Source organism: Calliopsis andreniformis, chromosome 5, assembly GCF_051401765.1.
Source record: "Calliopsis andreniformis isolate RMS-2024a chromosome 5, iyCalAndr_principal, whole genome shotgun sequence".
NCBI lineage: Eukaryota > Metazoa > Arthropoda > Insecta > Hymenoptera > Andrenidae > Calliopsis > Calliopsis andreniformis.
The window spans coordinates 238532-256249 of NC_135066.1; the positions used below are offsets into that span (position 1 = coordinate 238532).

The window sequence follows — 17718 nt, forward strand, 5'->3', positions numbered from 1 at the left end:
GATACGATACGATACGATACGATACGATACGAAACGTTACGATACGATATAATACGATACAGGAATCGAGAACATTGTGTATTTATTATTTTACACACAGCATTTGCACAAGTTATATAATTTTTAATATATTTTGTATGGGTCTCTTGAATAATGTCTGATTTACATTGGCTATTTCCCATAATAGATGTTTTTGTTGTTCTCCAAAATTTCTTTTTTCTTTTATGAACAATAATACAAACTTTCCATAATCTTTATCTTTAGCAAAATCAAGTGCTTTCTTTGATAATAATTGTACAAGTTTATCATTTGTAGCACTATCTGTCTTAGTAGATATTAAATTGTGTAAAATGGTAATATGCCATGGTTTGAGTTCTTTTACGTGTAACAGAAATTCTCTGAAAAACAATACAAGTTATTTTCTAATAGAACATAGTGTACAGCAATAAAAATGATTAATAGGAATACAAATACCTACATAAGAAGTATATTTTTTTGAGATTCTAAAGTATTTGTTATAGTATAAATAACAGATGTATCTTTCAGATCAACATTTAAAAGAGGGGTAAAAATGAATTTTTGTATATCATCTGGAAATTTTTGCACACATTCTGTAATACCAGATAATAATAATCTTGAAGGTTTTTCTAAGGCAATTATCTACACAGCAATCGTAAATACCTTAATATTAGCGTTAGATTTTAAAAACTTTGAAACTTATAGATCTATCTTATAGATTACCTTTGGTAATAGTACGAAGTTATAAAATATTGTTGCATATTTTATTCGTTGCTTTAATGTCATATAATTCATGGAACAGCAAAGATTATAGGTACCTGTAATGGTTAATTTTCTTTCTAACTGACAGACTATTTCTTCTAATTCATTATCCAATAAATTTTCTAATTGGCTCAAGTCTAATTTTCCATTAGGATGTTCTAATTCCTCATATAAACATTCTACAATATCCAGCTTTTGTATAGATGCCTGTTTAACTCCATTATCAAGATTAGTACCACATTGTGTAAAATAGAATTGAGTTATTGGAAATTGAGTACAATCTGGCATTTTGGATACATCATTGTTGTCATAGTTGCTCTCATCTGTTGCTTCTTCTTCATCTATGTATGGTTCTTCCACCTTAAGAATAACGCATCATATATGGGCTTACATAGTATACTTATCAATAATACCAACCTTATTTGTTATAATCTTCCATAAAGGATCAGCCTGATTAATATCTTCTTTTAATTGTTGTTTAATTGCTCTTAATTTTGCAACAGAATAGTTTGATAATGCATAAGTTTTTAGAACATTTATCTGATTCATGTTTCTCATAGTAATTCAGAATTTTCTTCTATCTATATTTGAACAAGAATGTGAAAATTAATTATTAAATTATTTACAATTTTCGTAAGTAGAATTTGAAACTGTGGAGATTGTTTTAATGAATGCACATACGTATGTTGCATATTATTAATATAAAAGTTTATTTATGTATGTAGGTATATAGAAACAATTAAAAACTTACCAGTTGCTCATGAGTCGTTCGTAGGTGCGTATCGTCAAATTCTGACTATCGAGAGGTTAACGGAAAAATATGATAATATAGTGATCGCTAGATTTTACTTGCAAGAAATATTATTGTTGACGAATAAATGGGTGAAATTTATTTCAAAAAATAATACACTAAGTATTTCGAGCAATAAAATAGGAGGCAAATGTTTAGCACGAAAAAAGTGAAAATCGAAGAACTTTAACTCCAATTCGTTTTGACATCATATTAAAATTTCAATATATTCATTTGTACAGTTTACTTCTTGTCATTAATATTTTATTTCAATCGTTTACGTTTTAATTAAAAACTCATACTATAGAATGGTGCATAGATGTAAGTACATACAGAGAGCTTGTGTTATTTATTACTTAAATGCGTCGCATTCATAATATTCAAAGAATTTTTCATTTTATACGAAATAAAATAATAGGATCTAATTTGTTGATCGCATAATGTTTTGAATAAAATGAAAAATAATGGAGGAAATTAAAGCATTTCTTCGTTTGAAGTTTATCCATGTTCTATGCAATTTGTTTATCAATGCTTGACAATGACAACGGTCATTTAGTTGTGAGTGGAAGAACCAGTTTCGTTTCTGGAAAAACCCAAATATGAAATCTCTAAATGTTAGGCACAACTATCCGTGTTGATTATTTCATTTGTTTTCTTTTGTAATCAATGAAACACGCAATTAAAGAGTAAGAGACTTAGAATTGTTAGGTTATTATGCTTTAGGGACGATTGATAAAAGTCTATGGTGATTCGTTATCAAAAGACGAGTTTAGTTAAACTTGTAAATTTTACGGAATCTGTTACTACATTTCCCAGAAAAAAGTACAATGTACACATGTACATTTCATATGTACGTATGTATGTATGTACACAAGCAACACTGTTCTCTTTTTCAAAGTTGCTCGTTAATGCTACTTTTACTGTGTGCGTGCAATATAATACGCGCGCGTATATAAGTAGTAAATTTCGGAACGTCTGTACTGTCATTTAATAATAAAATAATACCAGCTTTATAGAAAATGCCAATATTTTCGGATTTATCACGTCGCTTCCATATGTTAACAACTGATGCGAAACCCGATCCACCGCGGATAGAAATTAAGGGATATACGCACAATTTGAATTCGGATGCGGTGAATGACGAAACAAAGGGCAAGGCTGAATCTGTGCCAGTTATGTCAAAGGACACAACGTCGTCGGAAATAAAAGATAATTTACCAAACGGTGCCGTACCTACAAATACTAATGCTTCCGCCTCAGAGCGAGACTGTGATGATTCGAAATGTTCAGCGAGTTACACAAAACAGCATAAAAAACCAAATATTAAAACAAAAACGAAATCAAAACAGTGTAAGTATTGCAAGTGTAATCCGTTATCTCTGATAGCGATATATCGATACCTATTAATTTCCCTTATTACAGCACAAGGGACACGTGTTGTAAATTACAATATAATTAATTCAAATGGGGTAAAAATTGGTTCGAAAACTAGTTATATTTGCAACATTAATCAGTTCTCCATGAAACATGAAGCATCTTCGGATAAATCGTGGAACAAATCAGAAATTCGACAAATGCCTGCAAAAGTCGAGCATTTGTGCAGTTGCACCGACGAAATTACTTTACGAGATATATTTATTATCAAAACTCACATTGGACATGGCTGGAGAGATGTTGCTAGGAGATTGTTATACTCAGATGGTCAAATTGAACAATTTGAAGAAAATTATAGATTTAGGGGAATAAGTGAAGTAAATACAATTATGATTCAATTAATAATATGTATTCTTTTGCTGAATAATCTAAGATCTTTCGTGTACTTACATAGCTTCTGTTTTAGGTAATATATCAAATATTTCTCGATTGGAAACAAGCTAATACCAAAGACGCAAAAATTGGTAATTTAGTAAATGTATTATGGACTTGCGAAGAATACGATTGTGCAGAACGATTAGTTACTTTTCGTGCGCAGTCGAGTCAATAGCTCGTAATTTTACATTTTGCCATTATATTGTGTAATATGATACGACGAGTGTATGCGGTCTTGTACATAAACGTGTATTCTATCGTAAGATTAGCAAAATAATGTTTTCTGATCATTTTTATCTTCAAATTAATTATTATTCCATTTGTTACAATCTTGTTACAATACTTGTAATTACCATAATATATAAGGTAATTTTACACTGTTAGTTCTTACACTTGTAATTCATATTGCAAAACATAGTGCAATGGGTCACTGTCTTTGTATAATACAGGAGTTACATTCCAATTTTGTGTCGCATTGTACAAATTCGTATTATACCTATGTCTACTTTAATTACATTTTATTGTATAAAATAGGGGAATTGAAATTATTATGCAATATTATATTTCTTACGTATGTACAAATTTTAAATATACAATATTAGGTATAAAAGTACTATAAATTGAATTCAATACAAACAATTGAAACCGTTAATTGCTAGACACTGACCTAAAAGTAAGAGTATTCGGTTTCGATTGTATGTACAATTGGAAACATTTATTAAAAAATATCATTCTATTTGTCAGTCAGACATACCAACAGACCATGACGGTGGTAGCGTGGAAATATTTATTGCTTCGCCTCTGACTTCTATTCTCTTATCAAAAATTCGATTTTTACAGTTTTCAAACTCTACTAACATTTCTTCTAAACTTTTATCCCCATTTAGTATTAAAACTGGTGCTGGTACAGTAAATAATGTTTGATAATAAAGCCATTCATCGTGAATGTTATGAATTTGTTTCAAATATTCTAATGAAACTAAATTTTCCTCTTTTCTTGCTCTTGCCTTCATTCTCTGATATACAACTTCTGGAGTTGTTCTTAAGTAAACTATTTTAAAAAGAAAAAGAAAAACAATCAATATAAAATAATGATACTGAGTTAGTTTAATTTATAAATGTATTACCAATTAAATCTGTTTCTATATTAGCATTTTTTATACACCAGTCATGCCAATCATTCAAAACCATGATTTCTACATCTTGTAACATATTTGTACGTTTCATATTTTCAATAAAACATCTTGCACTATACACTGACCTCTCCATGATTTTATATGGAAATGGACTTTCATATGTGTGAAGTTGAAACATCGTTAATTGCACATATGATTGAAATAAAAATGCATAACGTGCAGGATTACTATACATCAGTTCCTAATTTTTACAACATGTATTAGTTACCTTTGTTTTATGTAAGTAAATTCAAAAAATCTTACCAATAAATTTGTTCCTGCTACATTCTGCCAAAGTTCTACTGGTTCTTGTAAAACAGTTGTATTGTTAAATTGTTTAAAATGACTTAGAAATGTTGTTTTGCCACTTCCTATATTGCCCTCTATACATACCGTGAATGGACGTTTGTATAATTTGCCAGGGCTGGACATTTTTATTGACATTAAGTTCAAAGTTTTACCTTTAAGAGAAAAAAAAAAAGAAGAAAAGGAAGAAATATAGTATTAATTTCATTCATAAAAGAAAAATATTGAAGATTAACATCTCATGAGCATTAAAAGATATATCAAGTGAAACAGAAGGCCAGATTTCAATCAATGTTAGAAGATGATTTCAATAATTCGATGATATTAAAAAATACGTCACATTCAATGAATCGTACGATAAATAAATTTTTACAACACTACTCTGAGTTTCGTAAAATCAAATAACACAAACATATCGAATGATCAATTTATTTGTATACTTTATCTGCAATGGAACGCTCACAACGCAATTGACAGAATTCCCGCCTAAACTTGTACAGTGAGGCTGTTTATGTATCTCCATGTTGGGTTAGTATTTTTCAAAGTAGGGATTAAAGCATGCTTACCTGTAATAGATGACGCAATACGTATTAGTGTCAACATTTTTATCGTTTAATTTCTTATTTGATAGAATGAAATTAATCAATCGTAAGAAATAAATAATGCGTCTTTCCTTAAAATAATTCGTCTACAAATGATTTCAATACACAACCATAGTGTATTCATGTTATATGTGAATTATAAAGTAAGGGCTGCTTCACACTATTCGTCTAGCAAACGACAGATTAGTCTTCGTCAAATTTTCTTCTAATGAGGTTTAGGTGGTTCCATTGGTGATTGTAAGCCGGCATAGGTGAATACCAGTAGGTATTTAACAAAGGCTAGCTTGCCGCTGTGCAGGATAGTGTGAAGCAACCCTAACACGTGTTAGCGGCTAGCGAAGAAAATGGTTGGTTGAAAAGAAATTTGATTGGTTAGTACTAGTGCCAGTTCGTCACTAATTAATACTGATTAGGTAAAACGATACAGACGGAGCATAATTCAACTTACCATCAAAGCAAAATTTCTATCCATGTTTAGTATTACTAACGTGTAAATTTATTTATATAACAAATGATGAATTAACATTATATATCTGATAATTTTCAGCTATTTTAATAGCTGAAACATAAAATTGATAAAAAGGGAATATATTTATAGAATTTGAAATACATTGTCAAATTTGAATCGAATTTAATGTTACATTTAGTTGTGTGATTAGTAAAAAATAGAACGATTTGATTTTCGAAATTACTTTTATTTAAAAACATAATGTTAGGAATTGACACACCTACGGCCCATTTCTTTGATGACTTCTAATATTGAACATTAACTACTAGTTAGTAGTAGCATGTGCTTCTTATAGTAGATAACTTACCTTCCCATTGATGAAATATATCCTTACATGGATTTCTTCAATGATGATCCTTAACTGAAGGTGAAAAAGAAAAACCGGATATTTGCGTACAATAGATATCTGGAGGTGAAGAAATTGGTCGATACTGTCGATAATAAGAAAAAATATGCGAGTGCTAAATAAAAATCGATATCAAAATTTGGTATATCTCTTTCTTTAATAGACATGGATTTGTCATTAATTACTAGAAAGATGCGATCAACTTTAAAAAATGATTTGATAAATTATTCCTCGGTACTTTTAAATTATCAATCGGAATATTGTATATTGTGTAGTCCTCATCGATGATTATTGATGAATTATATATCTTGTTCTCAGATAAACCTTTATAAGCATGCAAAATTATAATTTAACAAATATTGCATGTTATATCCGTATGCAACATGTAATGCAATATTAATTGTAAATCGATGCTATACAATTTTTTATGTTTTCACATCACTGATCGTAATTGAAAGATATTTAATGTTGAAAAGCAAGGTTATAAAATAACTTATTGATTAATAATCATTTGTATCCCATAATTCGACTACAATAAGCAACAATGCGAAATTTTGTGGGTGATGTTATCATTTGGTAAGTTTCATAAACGTGAATAATAGTGTTTTATATTCTTCAATATCTATTTTTGCCACAAAACAATGCTCTATAGTAGTTGAGTTGAGGTTTTACAAAAAATCATTTTTTCTATAGTGCATTGCTACTGTTATCAGTGAGCCTTGTATTTGGAGCTAGTGAAATCATTAAATCTCTTGTAAATACAGGAGACAAATTTTTAAAGGCTTCTTCGTACAATTGGGCTGTTCGATTATGTTTAAATATATTAAGTTATGCTACTGTGTTATTACCTGGTTGCTTAATTTACAAATATGTACGTCATACTAAATATATTCAGAGAGGAGGTAATTGAAAATAAAAAGATTTGAAGATTTAAAAATTCAAAGAAAATATATAACTTTTGTCTGAAAATATGTCATGTTTGAGCAGGTAAAGGATGTATATCTAGGCTGATACATTCATGTTTTGTGGGCCATTGTGAAACAGGTCTTTTGGACGCCTCTTATACAACTGCATCTAATCATAATCAACGTACTTTTATGCAAGATGCTCTCTTACTTTTCTATTGCTTCTTTGGATTGCAAGTCAGTTATTTAACATGGGGTTATTTACAAGAGAAGATAATGACACAGGTATTATTTATTTGATTTCTATCGTAATTGTTTGATATCTACAATGCTATAAGTCATACCATACAAATTAATTTATGAAGACGCAAAACATATTCTATTAGAAATTGTTCTGGAAAAATATATTCTGCATAATAACTGTAAGACAGTTATTTGAAAAATTAAACAACTGATTTTAACAATCGTTTCACAAGTATGCATTGCCTGTGTTAAATGTCCATGTACAAGGACATTTCGTTAACTTAGATTTCAGAATCACAATGTGAATCATCTAGTTGCTACTTCTAGGAGATCCAGGCTTTCTGTGAAACAAAGTTCTGAAGATGATGTTTTTTGCTCCTTCATTACACCAAACACGGTATGGGTACCAATAATAATACCCACGATGCTTCAGAGAATCCTTAAAGTTATATTTCTTTAAGATTATAATTTTGATATTATCATAAAACTACATTTAAGTGCAGGTTAAGAAGAATAAATTGCAACAGAATAAATTACAGATTGCAGTTATAAATGTTGCCATATAATGTGGTCTGATGCTGTCTCTCTGAGATATATGCATAAAAAATTTCTGTGATATAAAATAATTTGTTCCTCAGGAATATGAAAATGCTGCTGGCAGCAAGGACCGTTTCCAAGATTCTCAATTTTTAGTATTTGTAAATCGAATTCTTGCATTCTTGATGTCAGGATTGTATTTGTTAGTTCAGAGGCAACCACAACACAAAGCACCACTTTACAAATACGCCTTTTGTTCCTTGTCAAATATTATGAGCAGTTGGTGTCAATATGAAGCACTAAAGTATGTTAGTTTTCCAACACAGGTAATTGTTATTTTATTGTTGCCTTTATTAATTTACATTATCAATTTTTTATATAATTTTAATTTAACATGTCTGTGTATTTTTAGGTATTGGCAAAAGCATCTAAAATAATTCCAGTAATGATAATGGGAAAAATAGTTTCTCATGCTACATATGAGTATTATGAATATGTTACAGCCATACTTATATCTATTGGAATGACATTGTTTATGTTAGATAGTTCTGATTATAAAAATGGTAAAGTTTTTTATATAGTTTGTGCACATCTGTGAATTTTTTATTTTTGTTACCATTATTTTAATATTTTTAGATGGAGCTACAACCATCTCTGGTATTGTTCTCTTAGGAGGTTACTTACTATTAGATAGTTTTACAAGTACCTGGCAAAATGCATTGTTCGTGGAATATGGTGCAACAAGCGTACAGATGATGTGTGCAGTTAATATGTTTTCATGTTTATTAACTGCAATGTCCTTGTTTCAGCAGTCCAGTTTTCCTCTCATATTTTCGTTTATGATAAAGGTGACTAAAGCTGAATCTGATAGAATAGAAATAGAATGGCAATAATAATTTTATAATGATCTGCAATACGATATTAAAATTTCTATCGTTATAGTATCCTAGATTCATTACGGATTGCTTACTGATATCAATTTGCTCTGCGAGTGGCCAATTATATATTTTCTATACAATTTCTAAATTTGGACCAGTGACATTTGTTATTATGATGACCATTCGACAGGTAATACTCTTTTTTTGTATATTTCTCACTGTTCGTTGAATACTTTATTTTTACAATACATGCGAAGATATACATTTATTTTATTCTTTTAGGGTTTGGCTATATTATTATCTTGTTTGATATATCATCATCGCGTAACGACTATTGGTATAGCCGGCATACTATTAGTATTTGGTTCAGTATTTTTACGAATATATTGTAATAATCGACTGCGTGCGATTAGAAGACGTAGAGCTACGGCGAATAGTATAAAAGATTAATTACACGAATAAAAAGCCTGTCAAACAAAATTTGTATTATTTTATTTGCATTTCTTTTTTATGCGTGTGTATATTTTATTCCGTATATCTAATTATCGAGAATAAATAATCTATCTACCTATATAATGTAATGATCATGTAGTTCCAACGTTATTTTTATAAAGTTTTTACAAATGTTTAACAATACATTTATTTATCTAACAATCATTTTCAATATTTATTATGTCACGCTATACTCTACTATAGAAGGTACTGTTTATTGTGTCTTAAAAAGTTGGTAGTTTTGAAGTATGTAAGTTTAATATAATTATTTATTTGTCAAGTATTTATTTTATCAGAAACATCGTGTACAAAGTCGTAAAAAAATGATATTAGAAATATAAGAAGTAGAAACATTATATCTTATGATTGTGCAGTTATCGCGAGTTAGTAGTTGTCTAATTTACCAATTAAATGCAACAATTATCATAATTTTTCTACTAATTACGTTGTTACGTACGCAAACAGTTTACAGTATATACGTTAATTCGCTAATTTATAATTAGTAAACAAATATGGTAGCGTGAGAATTAAATACTAAAGAATTGTATATTTTTGTTTCTTTTTTTATTTTCATGCATTACATAATATATATGTTGAAGTTCTGTGACATTTGTAAGCATATGCAAAGTTGATTGAAACTTTTATTGATATACAAACATTATATGTATAGTGTAAGCGAATGTAGTTTAAAATTGTTAGTTAATGTAATTAAAATATCAGTGTCAAGCAAATTTTCAAAGTGTCAAGACTCATTCTTCAAGAGATGGAGGACGGTAAATAGCTATAAGGCACAAAATTGAAATGATTAATTCAGATGCCAAAAGTACTAACTGTATACTACAAAGAATTACTTCCAATCTAAGTACATAATTTTGCCAGATTAAAAAATACAGCGTTGCTAAAGAACTAGGTATAGTCAGAACAACTCCAATAAAAATTGGTTGGCCATGTTCTGTCAGATTTCCTTTTCTCCCAAAATAAATTCTAGCACCCTCTGTGGCTATGAGAAAGAATAACAGTGCAAATTCTGTCAATGTTGTGCTTGTACCAGGGGAAGGCAAATTTGCAGCCTTAAAGAATCCCATGCCTAATTCACAAATGGCAAACATACCAAAATAAAAGGAATTTAGGTACATGAGAATTTCATAAGTTAAGGAGGAACTGGCTATCGTAGGCATTCTATCAAACTTTTATCGATATGAAAGATTTTTCATTTATTTCATTTGTATATTTTTGGGGCGAATATTCTTTTGTCATGGCAAATGTCCATTGTAATTTATCCCATTTGGAATTACTTAAATAAAATATCTTGCCACCTTCCTTTTGTAGTTTTGTCAGTTCAGTTCTATTAGTTCATTGAAATACTCTTCCTAGTCATTTCTTATTAGGCGTTCTGTAGTAAGCCAAGAATAATATACGTAGACAATTAGATTTATTTATTCGACCCGTAATCACTTTTCATTTAGCAATTTACCTTTTACTCAGAATTCCCAAAATTCAACCAAGCTTCCTGTAACGTGATCAATATTTGTCAATATCAATTATAATTGTACTCACTCTTAAGCATTTTATAAATACGTACAAGCATACATAAAGTTTCAGAAATATAGAGATATCTTTATGTTTATTACAACGAATTATGAAAACTCTTTTTCATAAAATTATAATCGTAATATCAATAGCAGCAGATTTGGTTAGAACTATGTGTGCACGTAACATACATATATGTTTACATACATATCATATGAACATAAATACAAATGAATTCGTTCTATATCAAGAACTACGGTAATATTTTCCCTTTATGCCTTTAAAATTGCCTATTTTTCGTGCTTCATTTTTAGTGCACATAGAATTACGCCTCAATTACGAAATCGTATAGATTAAAGGGAGATTCATTTGTAGCATTCGCTAGTGAGCAAGTGTTACCTATATTTTCATGACGAATGGATGGATTAATTCGAGGGTAGCGACAGTGTTACCAAATGAGAAAAGAGGAATTGTATTTGAAGGAAGTCGATTTGAAACACGCTATCCTAAAGAGTGTATTAAATGAGATAAGTTACGAATTATACTTGAACGCTATCTATACACTATATACATGCTATGTATCCTGAGGAACCTTACATCTATGGAAGAAACCTTACATCTATGAAAAAAGTCTGAATTTTCCTTTATTAAATACAATGTATACTCATAGTACATATATACATAGTATATATTAATCGATTTCCACTACACAATAGAAATATATCGGTTTAATGAAGTTTCAATTGTGATCGTATTCTTGAAAATGTTCAATATTCTGTTTAACAAAACTAACGACTAAATATGTCAAGGAATGGCGTTTTCTTCGAACCTGTCGCGAGTTTTTCGCTCGAATAAATTTTTTCAATATAGAGGAAAAAATTGGCAAACTAGAGAGTGCAAGTATACGAGGCCGATTAAATTGAATCGATCGGTAATGAGACAGATTAATTTCGAGGGTTATAAACGGACCGTTAAGGCTGTTTTAATTCTTTCTTATGAGCCAAAGCATGAAATGCAAATTTATAAGAATGAATTGTTCGCAAGGAAAAGTAGGACAGAAAGCAAAGATTTTCTTGGTGCTATTTGGAATGCTATTTTCATTTTGGCAAGAGTTTTCGTGATAGGATCTATCATTGCCGCATTAACGATTACGTACTTAGTCACGCGTTTCACATATGGACACATATTTCCGACGATTCTACGAAAAAGTAATTATTTCTTCACTTAGGTTGATTAACGTAAATTGAAACGGAAATTGAAGTTATCCTAATGTAAAAGCAAAAATTTTATTAAAACGTTCGTGTTTATGATACTATCGCGATTGTAGGTATCGAATTCCTTGGGCCCATCTTCATAAAATTCGGCCAATGGGCTTCTACGAGGAAAGACTTATTTCCGGAAGATATTTGTCGTACTCTTTCGCAATTGCAGCGTACCGCTTCCCCGCATTCTTGGATGTACACGAAACATATGCTTAAAGCTATTTATGGCACGAATTGGAAGAACGTATTTGTTAGGTTTGAAGAGCAATTACCTATCGGGTCAGGATGTTGTGCCCAGGTAGGATGATGCAGGTTGCTTTTCTTCGCTCGATTACCTTTTAATCGATTCGTACTCTATCGGTAGGTGTACAAAGCGTGGGTAGATTTGAACGCCCAAGTTGAAGTAACGCAGTCACCTCGGATACCTATTGTCGTTCAAAGTAAATTGGAGTGTTTCTGTCAATTTTACTACGTATGTACATATGCTTTTAGTTTGAACGAAAGTTTCATAATTTGAAATTAACGTCTTTCCAGTTGTTGAATATTTAAAGCTCGGTCCTGTCATCAGCTTCATTGGTAAATATAAGAAAACTATGATAATTTTAACGCGGGCCTTAAATAAGCGAATAAAGTAAGTGAATTTCAGATAAAATGTTGAACGGTAATGATGAGATTGAACAGGATGACAGACATGAAAGGAAATTGCAGCCGGTGGCAATAAAGATTCTACATCCTGGAATTAAAGGTCAACTAAGGTACATTGTTGTCGCACGATACAATTAGGTACTTGCGTTTCATCGATTCGTATCGTTAATTATAGAAGAGATCTTACTATAATGAGAGGGATTTGTAAGTGCGCGACGTACGTAATTCCAGGATTGCACTGGCTTAGTCTTACCGACTGTATCGACGAGTTCTCAAAAATAATGGAAAATCAAGTGAACCATTAGCTTTAATTTCCGTAACGTATTATCAAATTCCTACCACGCATTCGATAAAATACGTCTCGTTTTTACATTTTCTGTGAAGGTCGATATGAACATGGAAGCGGCGAATTTGATTAAATTTTCAGAAAACTTTTCCGGAAAGAAAGACGTCATCTTCCCGTATCCTTACACCAATTTTACACAGCATGAAATACTTGTGGAGAGTTTTCACGAGGGCTCTCCGATTTCCGATTTTCTAGAGTACAACGATACCAAGTTGCAAGGGAAACTAGCTAAAATAGGAATCAAGGCAATTCTAAAAATGGTTAGCGATTATTCGGCTGATCGAGCTTAAATCTCGTCAAACTTTCTAACAAACAGACATACATACATACATACATACATAGATATTACATTATATTCGAAACCTTAGGTATTTCGAGATAATTTCGTTCACTGTGACTTACATCCTGGTAATATACTGGTTCAAACAAGTTGCGAGTCCACTGTAGATGTTGGTACCTGGTTTTGGAGGTTTATTGGTCGTAATTATTTGTCAAACTATCCACGTTTGATCATACTTGATTGCGGTTTGGTGGTGTCACTGAACGACCGTTGTCAACGAAATCTTAAAGATGTTTTCCGCTCGGTATTGATGGGAAACGTAGGTGACGCCTTAAACAGGCGAATCGTAACGTCGGAATTCATGAAATTTATCCTGTGTCGATTAATATACTTACTTGCAGGGAGAGTTAGCAGCGGAATACATTCTGGAACATAGTTCTCACGTCTCTCCCGACCCGGATGGTTTCAAAAACGCAATGCGGGATATCGTAAATTCTCATCTTCAACGTAGAGTCAATGTAATTGTTCAAATATTTGGTAACACATTTAGAGATTTAGCCCGATAACGTGCAAACCTATTGTTCGTGGAAAACGGAAACCTCTCTCTTACTTATAGTTGTTCGAATTTTGCTATAGGTAAACGTGAGTACCGTTGTTGCTGAATTATTTTCTGCGATGATTCAACATCGAGTAAAGCAGGACGGATCATTTAGTAGCGTGATTTTGAGTATGGTAGTGATCGAGGGTCTTGGCCGTAGTCTGGACCCGAACATCGACATCTTTGCCGAAGTTTTACCGTTTGTATTTACTAACATGTTAAACGACGGTTACTAGATATATATTTAAATATCTACTCATTTCTTAGCAATTACAATAACATAGATCTTGAATTACAAATATATAACTATGTACATCTTTAACAATTCGTTCCTTGTTACCTATTGTTCGAATCTTTGCAAAAGATTAGCAATAAGGAAAGAAAGTTTGAAATAATATTCAGCACCGAATTATTTCCTTGAGTAGATTAGACTGTTACGGTTTGGAACAATAAACTACGCGAAAATTGCTGCTTTAATGCGGAATTACGTTAAACGAGTCCTGAGGAGGAGGAAGATTCCGGCTTCAAAACCGACCACAGAAACGTATAATGGCAAGGGACAGAATTCCGGCGACTGATCCAGACCGACCAGTTGTCCATGATTGCTTCCTGGTTGGTTGACCATCTTCGGTGTGGCGATATTGCACAGCGATGCGTGTGTGTTCAAGCGTGTTTCGTAGCGGGGCGTTTTTAACTTTGTCTCTCACAAACGTGCGTTACGTACTTAGGAAGCGCTTAAGAAGTTCAATAGGATGAAGAGGAAAATATTTGTAGCCAAAGCAAATTGACTACATTGCGATCTGTTTTTTATTTCATATAAAAAACACTAGAAGAATTTTCTACATTACAAATTTGTTATTTACAGATCCTCTTATTCCTTTCGAGTTGTAAAATTGTGTCGGTATATTAAGAACATCAAAATGAAATAATTTATCGAAAGAACTTGAACGATTTTCACGCCGTGCCGCATTGCGCCGAAACAATCATATTCCTATAATACAGTCATATTCCAATTAATACATATTAACAAATGTAGCAATAGGTTTATATTTAATTAGCATGTGAGACAATTTCGACAGTTTTGAAAAGATCGATTACATTGGAGGGGTAAGTTGTTCGCCAAGTTGTACTGTCTTTGGGAAATTGTTCGCCAGGAGAACCGCACAATGTCGCGGTAATATTACGCCATCTGTCGAGCGAGTTATCGCCGGTTGCCCTCGCCTCAGCTCTCGGCTCTCGGCTCTCGGCTCTCGGGCTCGAATCTCCACGTCTCCAAGTGTACACATACACACTTTATCCCCTCCGTTCGAAAGGATCGCGTGGTGGATCGGTGTTTGTGTTCGTGGCTGCTGTGGCGGCCTGGCGGTGGCGGGTAAGAAGAGAACAGTGAAGCATGTAAACAGAGGGCAGGGAAATGAGAGTCTGTTCCTGAACGTTGCCACGGAGTGGAGACGAACGGGCCCGTGGTCGTGGGTCTCGCTCCTTCCGGATCTTTTTTTTTATGTGTCCTCTGTCGAAAGTCGAAAGTCGAAAGTCGGAAAGAAACTGAGCACAGGGCCTGATTCGTGTGACTGGCACGTGCGCGGTGCCTCGATTAATCGAAACGACTTTTATCAACGGTTGAACGATATACCGATTAACGGCAATTAATCTTTGCTTCGTCTCGCCTGGTCCAAGTCCGTGTGTTCTGGTATCTGGTCCCGTTTCCATCCAGTGTACTAGTCGCAACGAGTAATACTGTAGTGGTTCATCCTTGCTCTGACCTGTATTTTTCTTTTCTTCCTTCTTCTCGTTTATTATTTCGTTTCGTTCACGATGTTACTACCCTTTTCCATCGACATGCAGCAACTGCACTTTTATTATAATATCCAGTTTACTGGACATGTCCAGACCACGTACTTATTTCTATTAGTCTCGACTCTTTCTTTTCATACTCTCGTAATTCAATTTCGCAATAATTACGTGCGTTTTTTTCTTATCAAAAAATAAACGAAACATTAAAAAATATACCTTTCATCGTGTTATCACGATTACCGCCGGTGCCAGATCTACCACCACCACTACCACTACCACCACTACCACCACCACCACTACTATAAATACCAAATCATCATCACCACCATCATCATCATTATTGTTAACGACGACGACGACGACGACGACGACAACGACGACGGCGACGGTGACGGCGACGGCGACAGCGACGGCGACGACGACGCGACTAAGATACGATACGATACGATACGATACGATACGGTACGGTACGGTCGATTTTTAAATGTATCTCAGACTATGCGTACCCTCCGTAAGTTGTACGAGTTTCCTTGTTGTGTATCAGTCGATCGTTTGACCACCTGTGACCACTAGTGACCACCTGTGTAATCACCTGCTACCACCTGCGAGCAAAGGAGTTCCACGAGATTGTTCGGATTTCCGGATTCGTTCGCTTAATCTCTATATAATTTAAATAGTATTATTTCAACACCGTTTTAAATTCGGTCGATTGATAAGATTTCATTTGAAATAGAGCGTAACCCGTGTGTTTACTACCATCGAACGATTAACCATCAATGTGAATCGCGTTTTACGTGAACACGTGCTTTTTTCTGACACATCAAGTTCCATTCTAGGTAAATTGGTTGAACTATTAGAAGTCAAGTTATATGGGATATCGGAAATCACGATGAAAGCAGTGCGTCTAGAAATGTAGAAAGTGAATATATCGAGTGAACGCGTTATTTATGATTAGAATACTTACAATTAGCGAGCATTACATTTGGTTACTCTTGATTCGTCATAAACTAGGTATTTCATTGAATACTTTGAAATCTGATGTTTACTTGGCGAATAAAGTATTCATTGATTCGTCCGTATAGAAAATGTATTGTCTATCGGTCGACAATAAGTCGTCTTAACGAGATGAATGTGCATTCGTTTCTTCACTTATGACTTACGATTATTATCACGCGATTGAGAGGAACTAACTTTCGCACAATTGCCCTTCATCGTTTCGTTTACATTTCGGTTCTTCAACAATAAATTAGACTAAAATTGTTTGATGAATATTTAATAGCGATAATCGTGCTTGACGAGTGGCAAGAACTATACATAGATTACGTATGATTTAGTATTTAGATAAATTAAATTAATTAATTAAGATAAATAAATTAAGTAAGATTTTGTTAATTCATTGGTATGCACGAGAAACTTTAAGCTGTATACACTGTTTTACGCGTCCATAAGAGCGTAGGTAGTCGGTTCTTGTTTGTAATATCGATATATTAATCTTGGTTAGTTTCCCGTAATATAAAAACGACTGTCATCTAGACGTACGAGAATTTGAATTTGTGCGCAGTTGTAGGTTAACGCGCCGAACCTGTGACACAACAGGTGTCGCGCGTCAATCTGTTAAATTATCCAAGTGGAATTCGACGTTGGAACGCGTGTAATTATTTGGCATTAACGAATAATCGCGTTAAAGTACTTCCCATATGATACTCAAGTACGAAATTATCGAGTCAATTTCACTTCCGATAATGACATGTATCTATCTATACATACAATATTACATAGGAGGAACATCGAGGAAAGAATAAAACTGTTCAATAGCTTAATTAGTTGTCGAAAGATTTCTTTTACTACGTCGTATTACGGATCGTGTTGTCGAATTATGTATAGTTAGCTTT

The 17718-nt window shown here is 32.7% G+C and overlaps 6 protein-coding genes across 8 annotated transcripts; 3 read left to right on the forward strand and 3 right to left on the reverse strand.

Moving 5' to 3' along the window:
- Positions 1 to 63: 63 nt before the first annotated feature.
- LOC143179810 (uncharacterized) lies at positions 64 to 1670 on the reverse strand. Its single transcript, XM_076379188.1, has 5 exons — positions 1532 to 1670; positions 1198 to 1361; positions 742 to 1140; positions 479 to 660; positions 64 to 398 (listed from the first exon to the last, which is right to left on the reverse strand). Exons 2-5 carry the CDS (start codon positions 1336 to 1338, stop codon positions 113 to 115), a joined length of 1008 nt encoding a protein of 335 aa, XP_076235303.1. The 5' UTR covers positions 1339 to 1361; positions 1532 to 1670; the 3' UTR covers positions 64 to 112.
- Positions 1671 to 1752: 82 nt separating this feature from the next.
- Positions 1753 to 4013, forward strand: Imd (death domain-containing immune deficiency protein). Its single transcript, XM_076379191.1, has 4 exons — positions 1753 to 1891; positions 2579 to 2920; positions 2993 to 3321; positions 3411 to 4013. Exons 2-4 carry the CDS (start codon positions 2590 to 2592, stop codon positions 3552 to 3554), a joined length of 804 nt encoding a protein of 267 aa, XP_076235306.1. The 5' UTR covers positions 1753 to 1891; positions 2579 to 2589; the 3' UTR covers positions 3555 to 4013.
- Positions 3913 to 5770, reverse strand: Dnk (deoxynucleoside kinase). Of its 2 annotated transcripts, none has more exons than XM_076379189.1 (5): positions 5427 to 5770; positions 4819 to 5015; positions 4507 to 4756; positions 4134 to 4430; positions 3913 to 4046 (listed from the first exon to the last, which is right to left on the reverse strand). In XM_076379189.1, exons 1-5 carry the CDS (start codon positions 5461 to 5463, stop codon positions 4006 to 4008), a joined length of 822 nt encoding a protein of 273 aa, XP_076235304.1. In that variant the 5' UTR covers positions 5464 to 5770; the 3' UTR covers positions 3913 to 4005. The 2 variants fall into 2 exon arrangements, with proteins under 2 accessions (XP_076235304.1, XP_076235305.1); XM_076379190.1 differs by lacking the exon at positions 5427 to 5770 and adding an exon at positions 5301 to 5365.
- On the forward strand, positions 5745 to 9359 carry LOC143179809 (adenosine 3'-phospho 5'-phosphosulfate transporter 1). 2 transcript variants are annotated; one of them, XM_076379187.1, is made up of 9 exons: positions 5745 to 5833; positions 6635 to 6892; positions 7010 to 7218; positions 7304 to 7506; positions 8103 to 8327; positions 8414 to 8564; positions 8638 to 8849; positions 8944 to 9069; positions 9162 to 9359. In XM_076379187.1, exons 2-9 carry the CDS (start codon positions 6861 to 6863, stop codon positions 9327 to 9329), a joined length of 1326 nt encoding a protein of 441 aa, XP_076235302.1. In that variant the 5' UTR covers positions 5745 to 5833; positions 6635 to 6860; the 3' UTR covers positions 9330 to 9359. The 2 variants fall into 2 exon arrangements, with proteins under 2 accessions (XP_076235302.1, XP_076235301.1); XM_076379186.1 differs by lacking the exon at positions 5745 to 5833 and adding an exon at positions 6238 to 6550.
- A 554-nt stretch (positions 9360 to 9913) lies between these two features.
- On the reverse strand, positions 9914 to 11309 carry LOC143179975 (transmembrane protein 216). Its single transcript, XM_076379458.1, has 3 exons — positions 10954 to 11309; positions 10846 to 10881; positions 9914 to 10764 (listed from the first exon to the last, which is right to left on the reverse strand). Exon 3 carries the CDS (start codon positions 10547 to 10549, stop codon positions 10121 to 10123), a length of 429 nt encoding a protein of 142 aa, XP_076235573.1. The 5' UTR covers positions 10550 to 10764; positions 10846 to 10881; positions 10954 to 11309; the 3' UTR covers positions 9914 to 10120.
- Positions 11310 to 11712: 403 nt separating this feature from the next.
- On the forward strand, positions 11713 to 14610 carry LOC143179096 (putative aarF domain-containing protein kinase 2). Its single transcript, XM_076378128.1, is given in 13 exon segments — positions 11713 to 12109; positions 12229 to 12461; positions 12528 to 12603; positions 12698 to 12739; positions 12810 to 12918; positions 12984 to 13101; positions 13193 to 13753; positions 13836 to 13952; positions 13985 to 14014; positions 14071 to 14231; positions 14300 to 14342; positions 14397 to 14416; positions 14463 to 14610. Coding segments are annotated over 13 exon segments (2055 nt in total).
- The last annotated feature ends 3108 nt before the right edge of the window (positions 14611 to 17718 follow it).

Bases quoted from the DNA above. Each gene is read 5' to 3' on its own strand.
- LOC143179810 (XM_076379188.1), bottom strand. From the start codon at position 1,338: ATGAGAAACATGAATCAGATAAATGTTCTAAAAACTTATGCATTATCA. The intron at 661-741 runs GTAATCTATAAG...ATTGCTGTGTAG, and splicing joins ACTTCGTACTATTACCAAAG to ATAATTGCCTTAGAAAAACC. The intron at 399-478 runs GTAGGTATTTGT...ATTGTTTTTCAG, and splicing joins CAAAAAAATATACTTCTTAT to AGAATTTCTGTTACACGTAA.
- Imd (XM_076379191.1), top strand. From the start codon at position 2,590: ATGCCAATATTTTCGGATTTATCACGTCGCTTCCATATGTTAACAACT. The intron at 2,921-2,992 runs GTAAGTATTGCA...CCCTTATTACAG, and splicing joins AAAAACGAAATCAAAACAGT to CACAAGGGACACGTGTTGTA. The intron at 3,322-3,410 runs GTAAATACAATT...CTTCTGTTTTAG, and splicing joins GATTTAGGGGAATAAGTGAA to GTAATATATCAAATATTTCT.
- Dnk (XM_076379189.1), bottom strand. From the start codon at position 5,463: ATGTTGACACTAATACGTATTGCGTCATCTATTACAG. The intron at 4,757-4,818 runs GTAAGATTTTTT...TGTAAAAATTAG, and splicing joins TAGCAGGAACAAATTTATTG to GAACTGATGTATAGTAATCC. The intron at 4,047-4,133 runs GTATGTCTGACT...TCTTACTTTTAG, and splicing joins ACCACCGTCATGGTCTGTTG to GTCAGTGTCTAGCAATTAAC.
- LOC143179809 (XM_076379187.1), top strand. From the start codon at position 6,861: ATGCGAAATTTTGTGGGTGATGTTATCATTTG. The intron at 7,507-8,102 runs GTATTATTTATT...TTTGTTCCTCAG, and splicing joins AAGAGAAGATAATGACACAG to GAATATGAAAATGCTGCTGG. The intron at 8,850-8,943 runs GTGACTAAAGCT...CTATCGTTATAG, and splicing joins TATTTTCGTTTATGATAAAG to TATCCTAGATTCATTACGGA.
- LOC143179975 (XM_076379458.1), bottom strand. From the start codon at position 10,549: ATGCCTACGATAGCCAGTTCCTCCTTAACTTATGAAATTCTCATGTAC.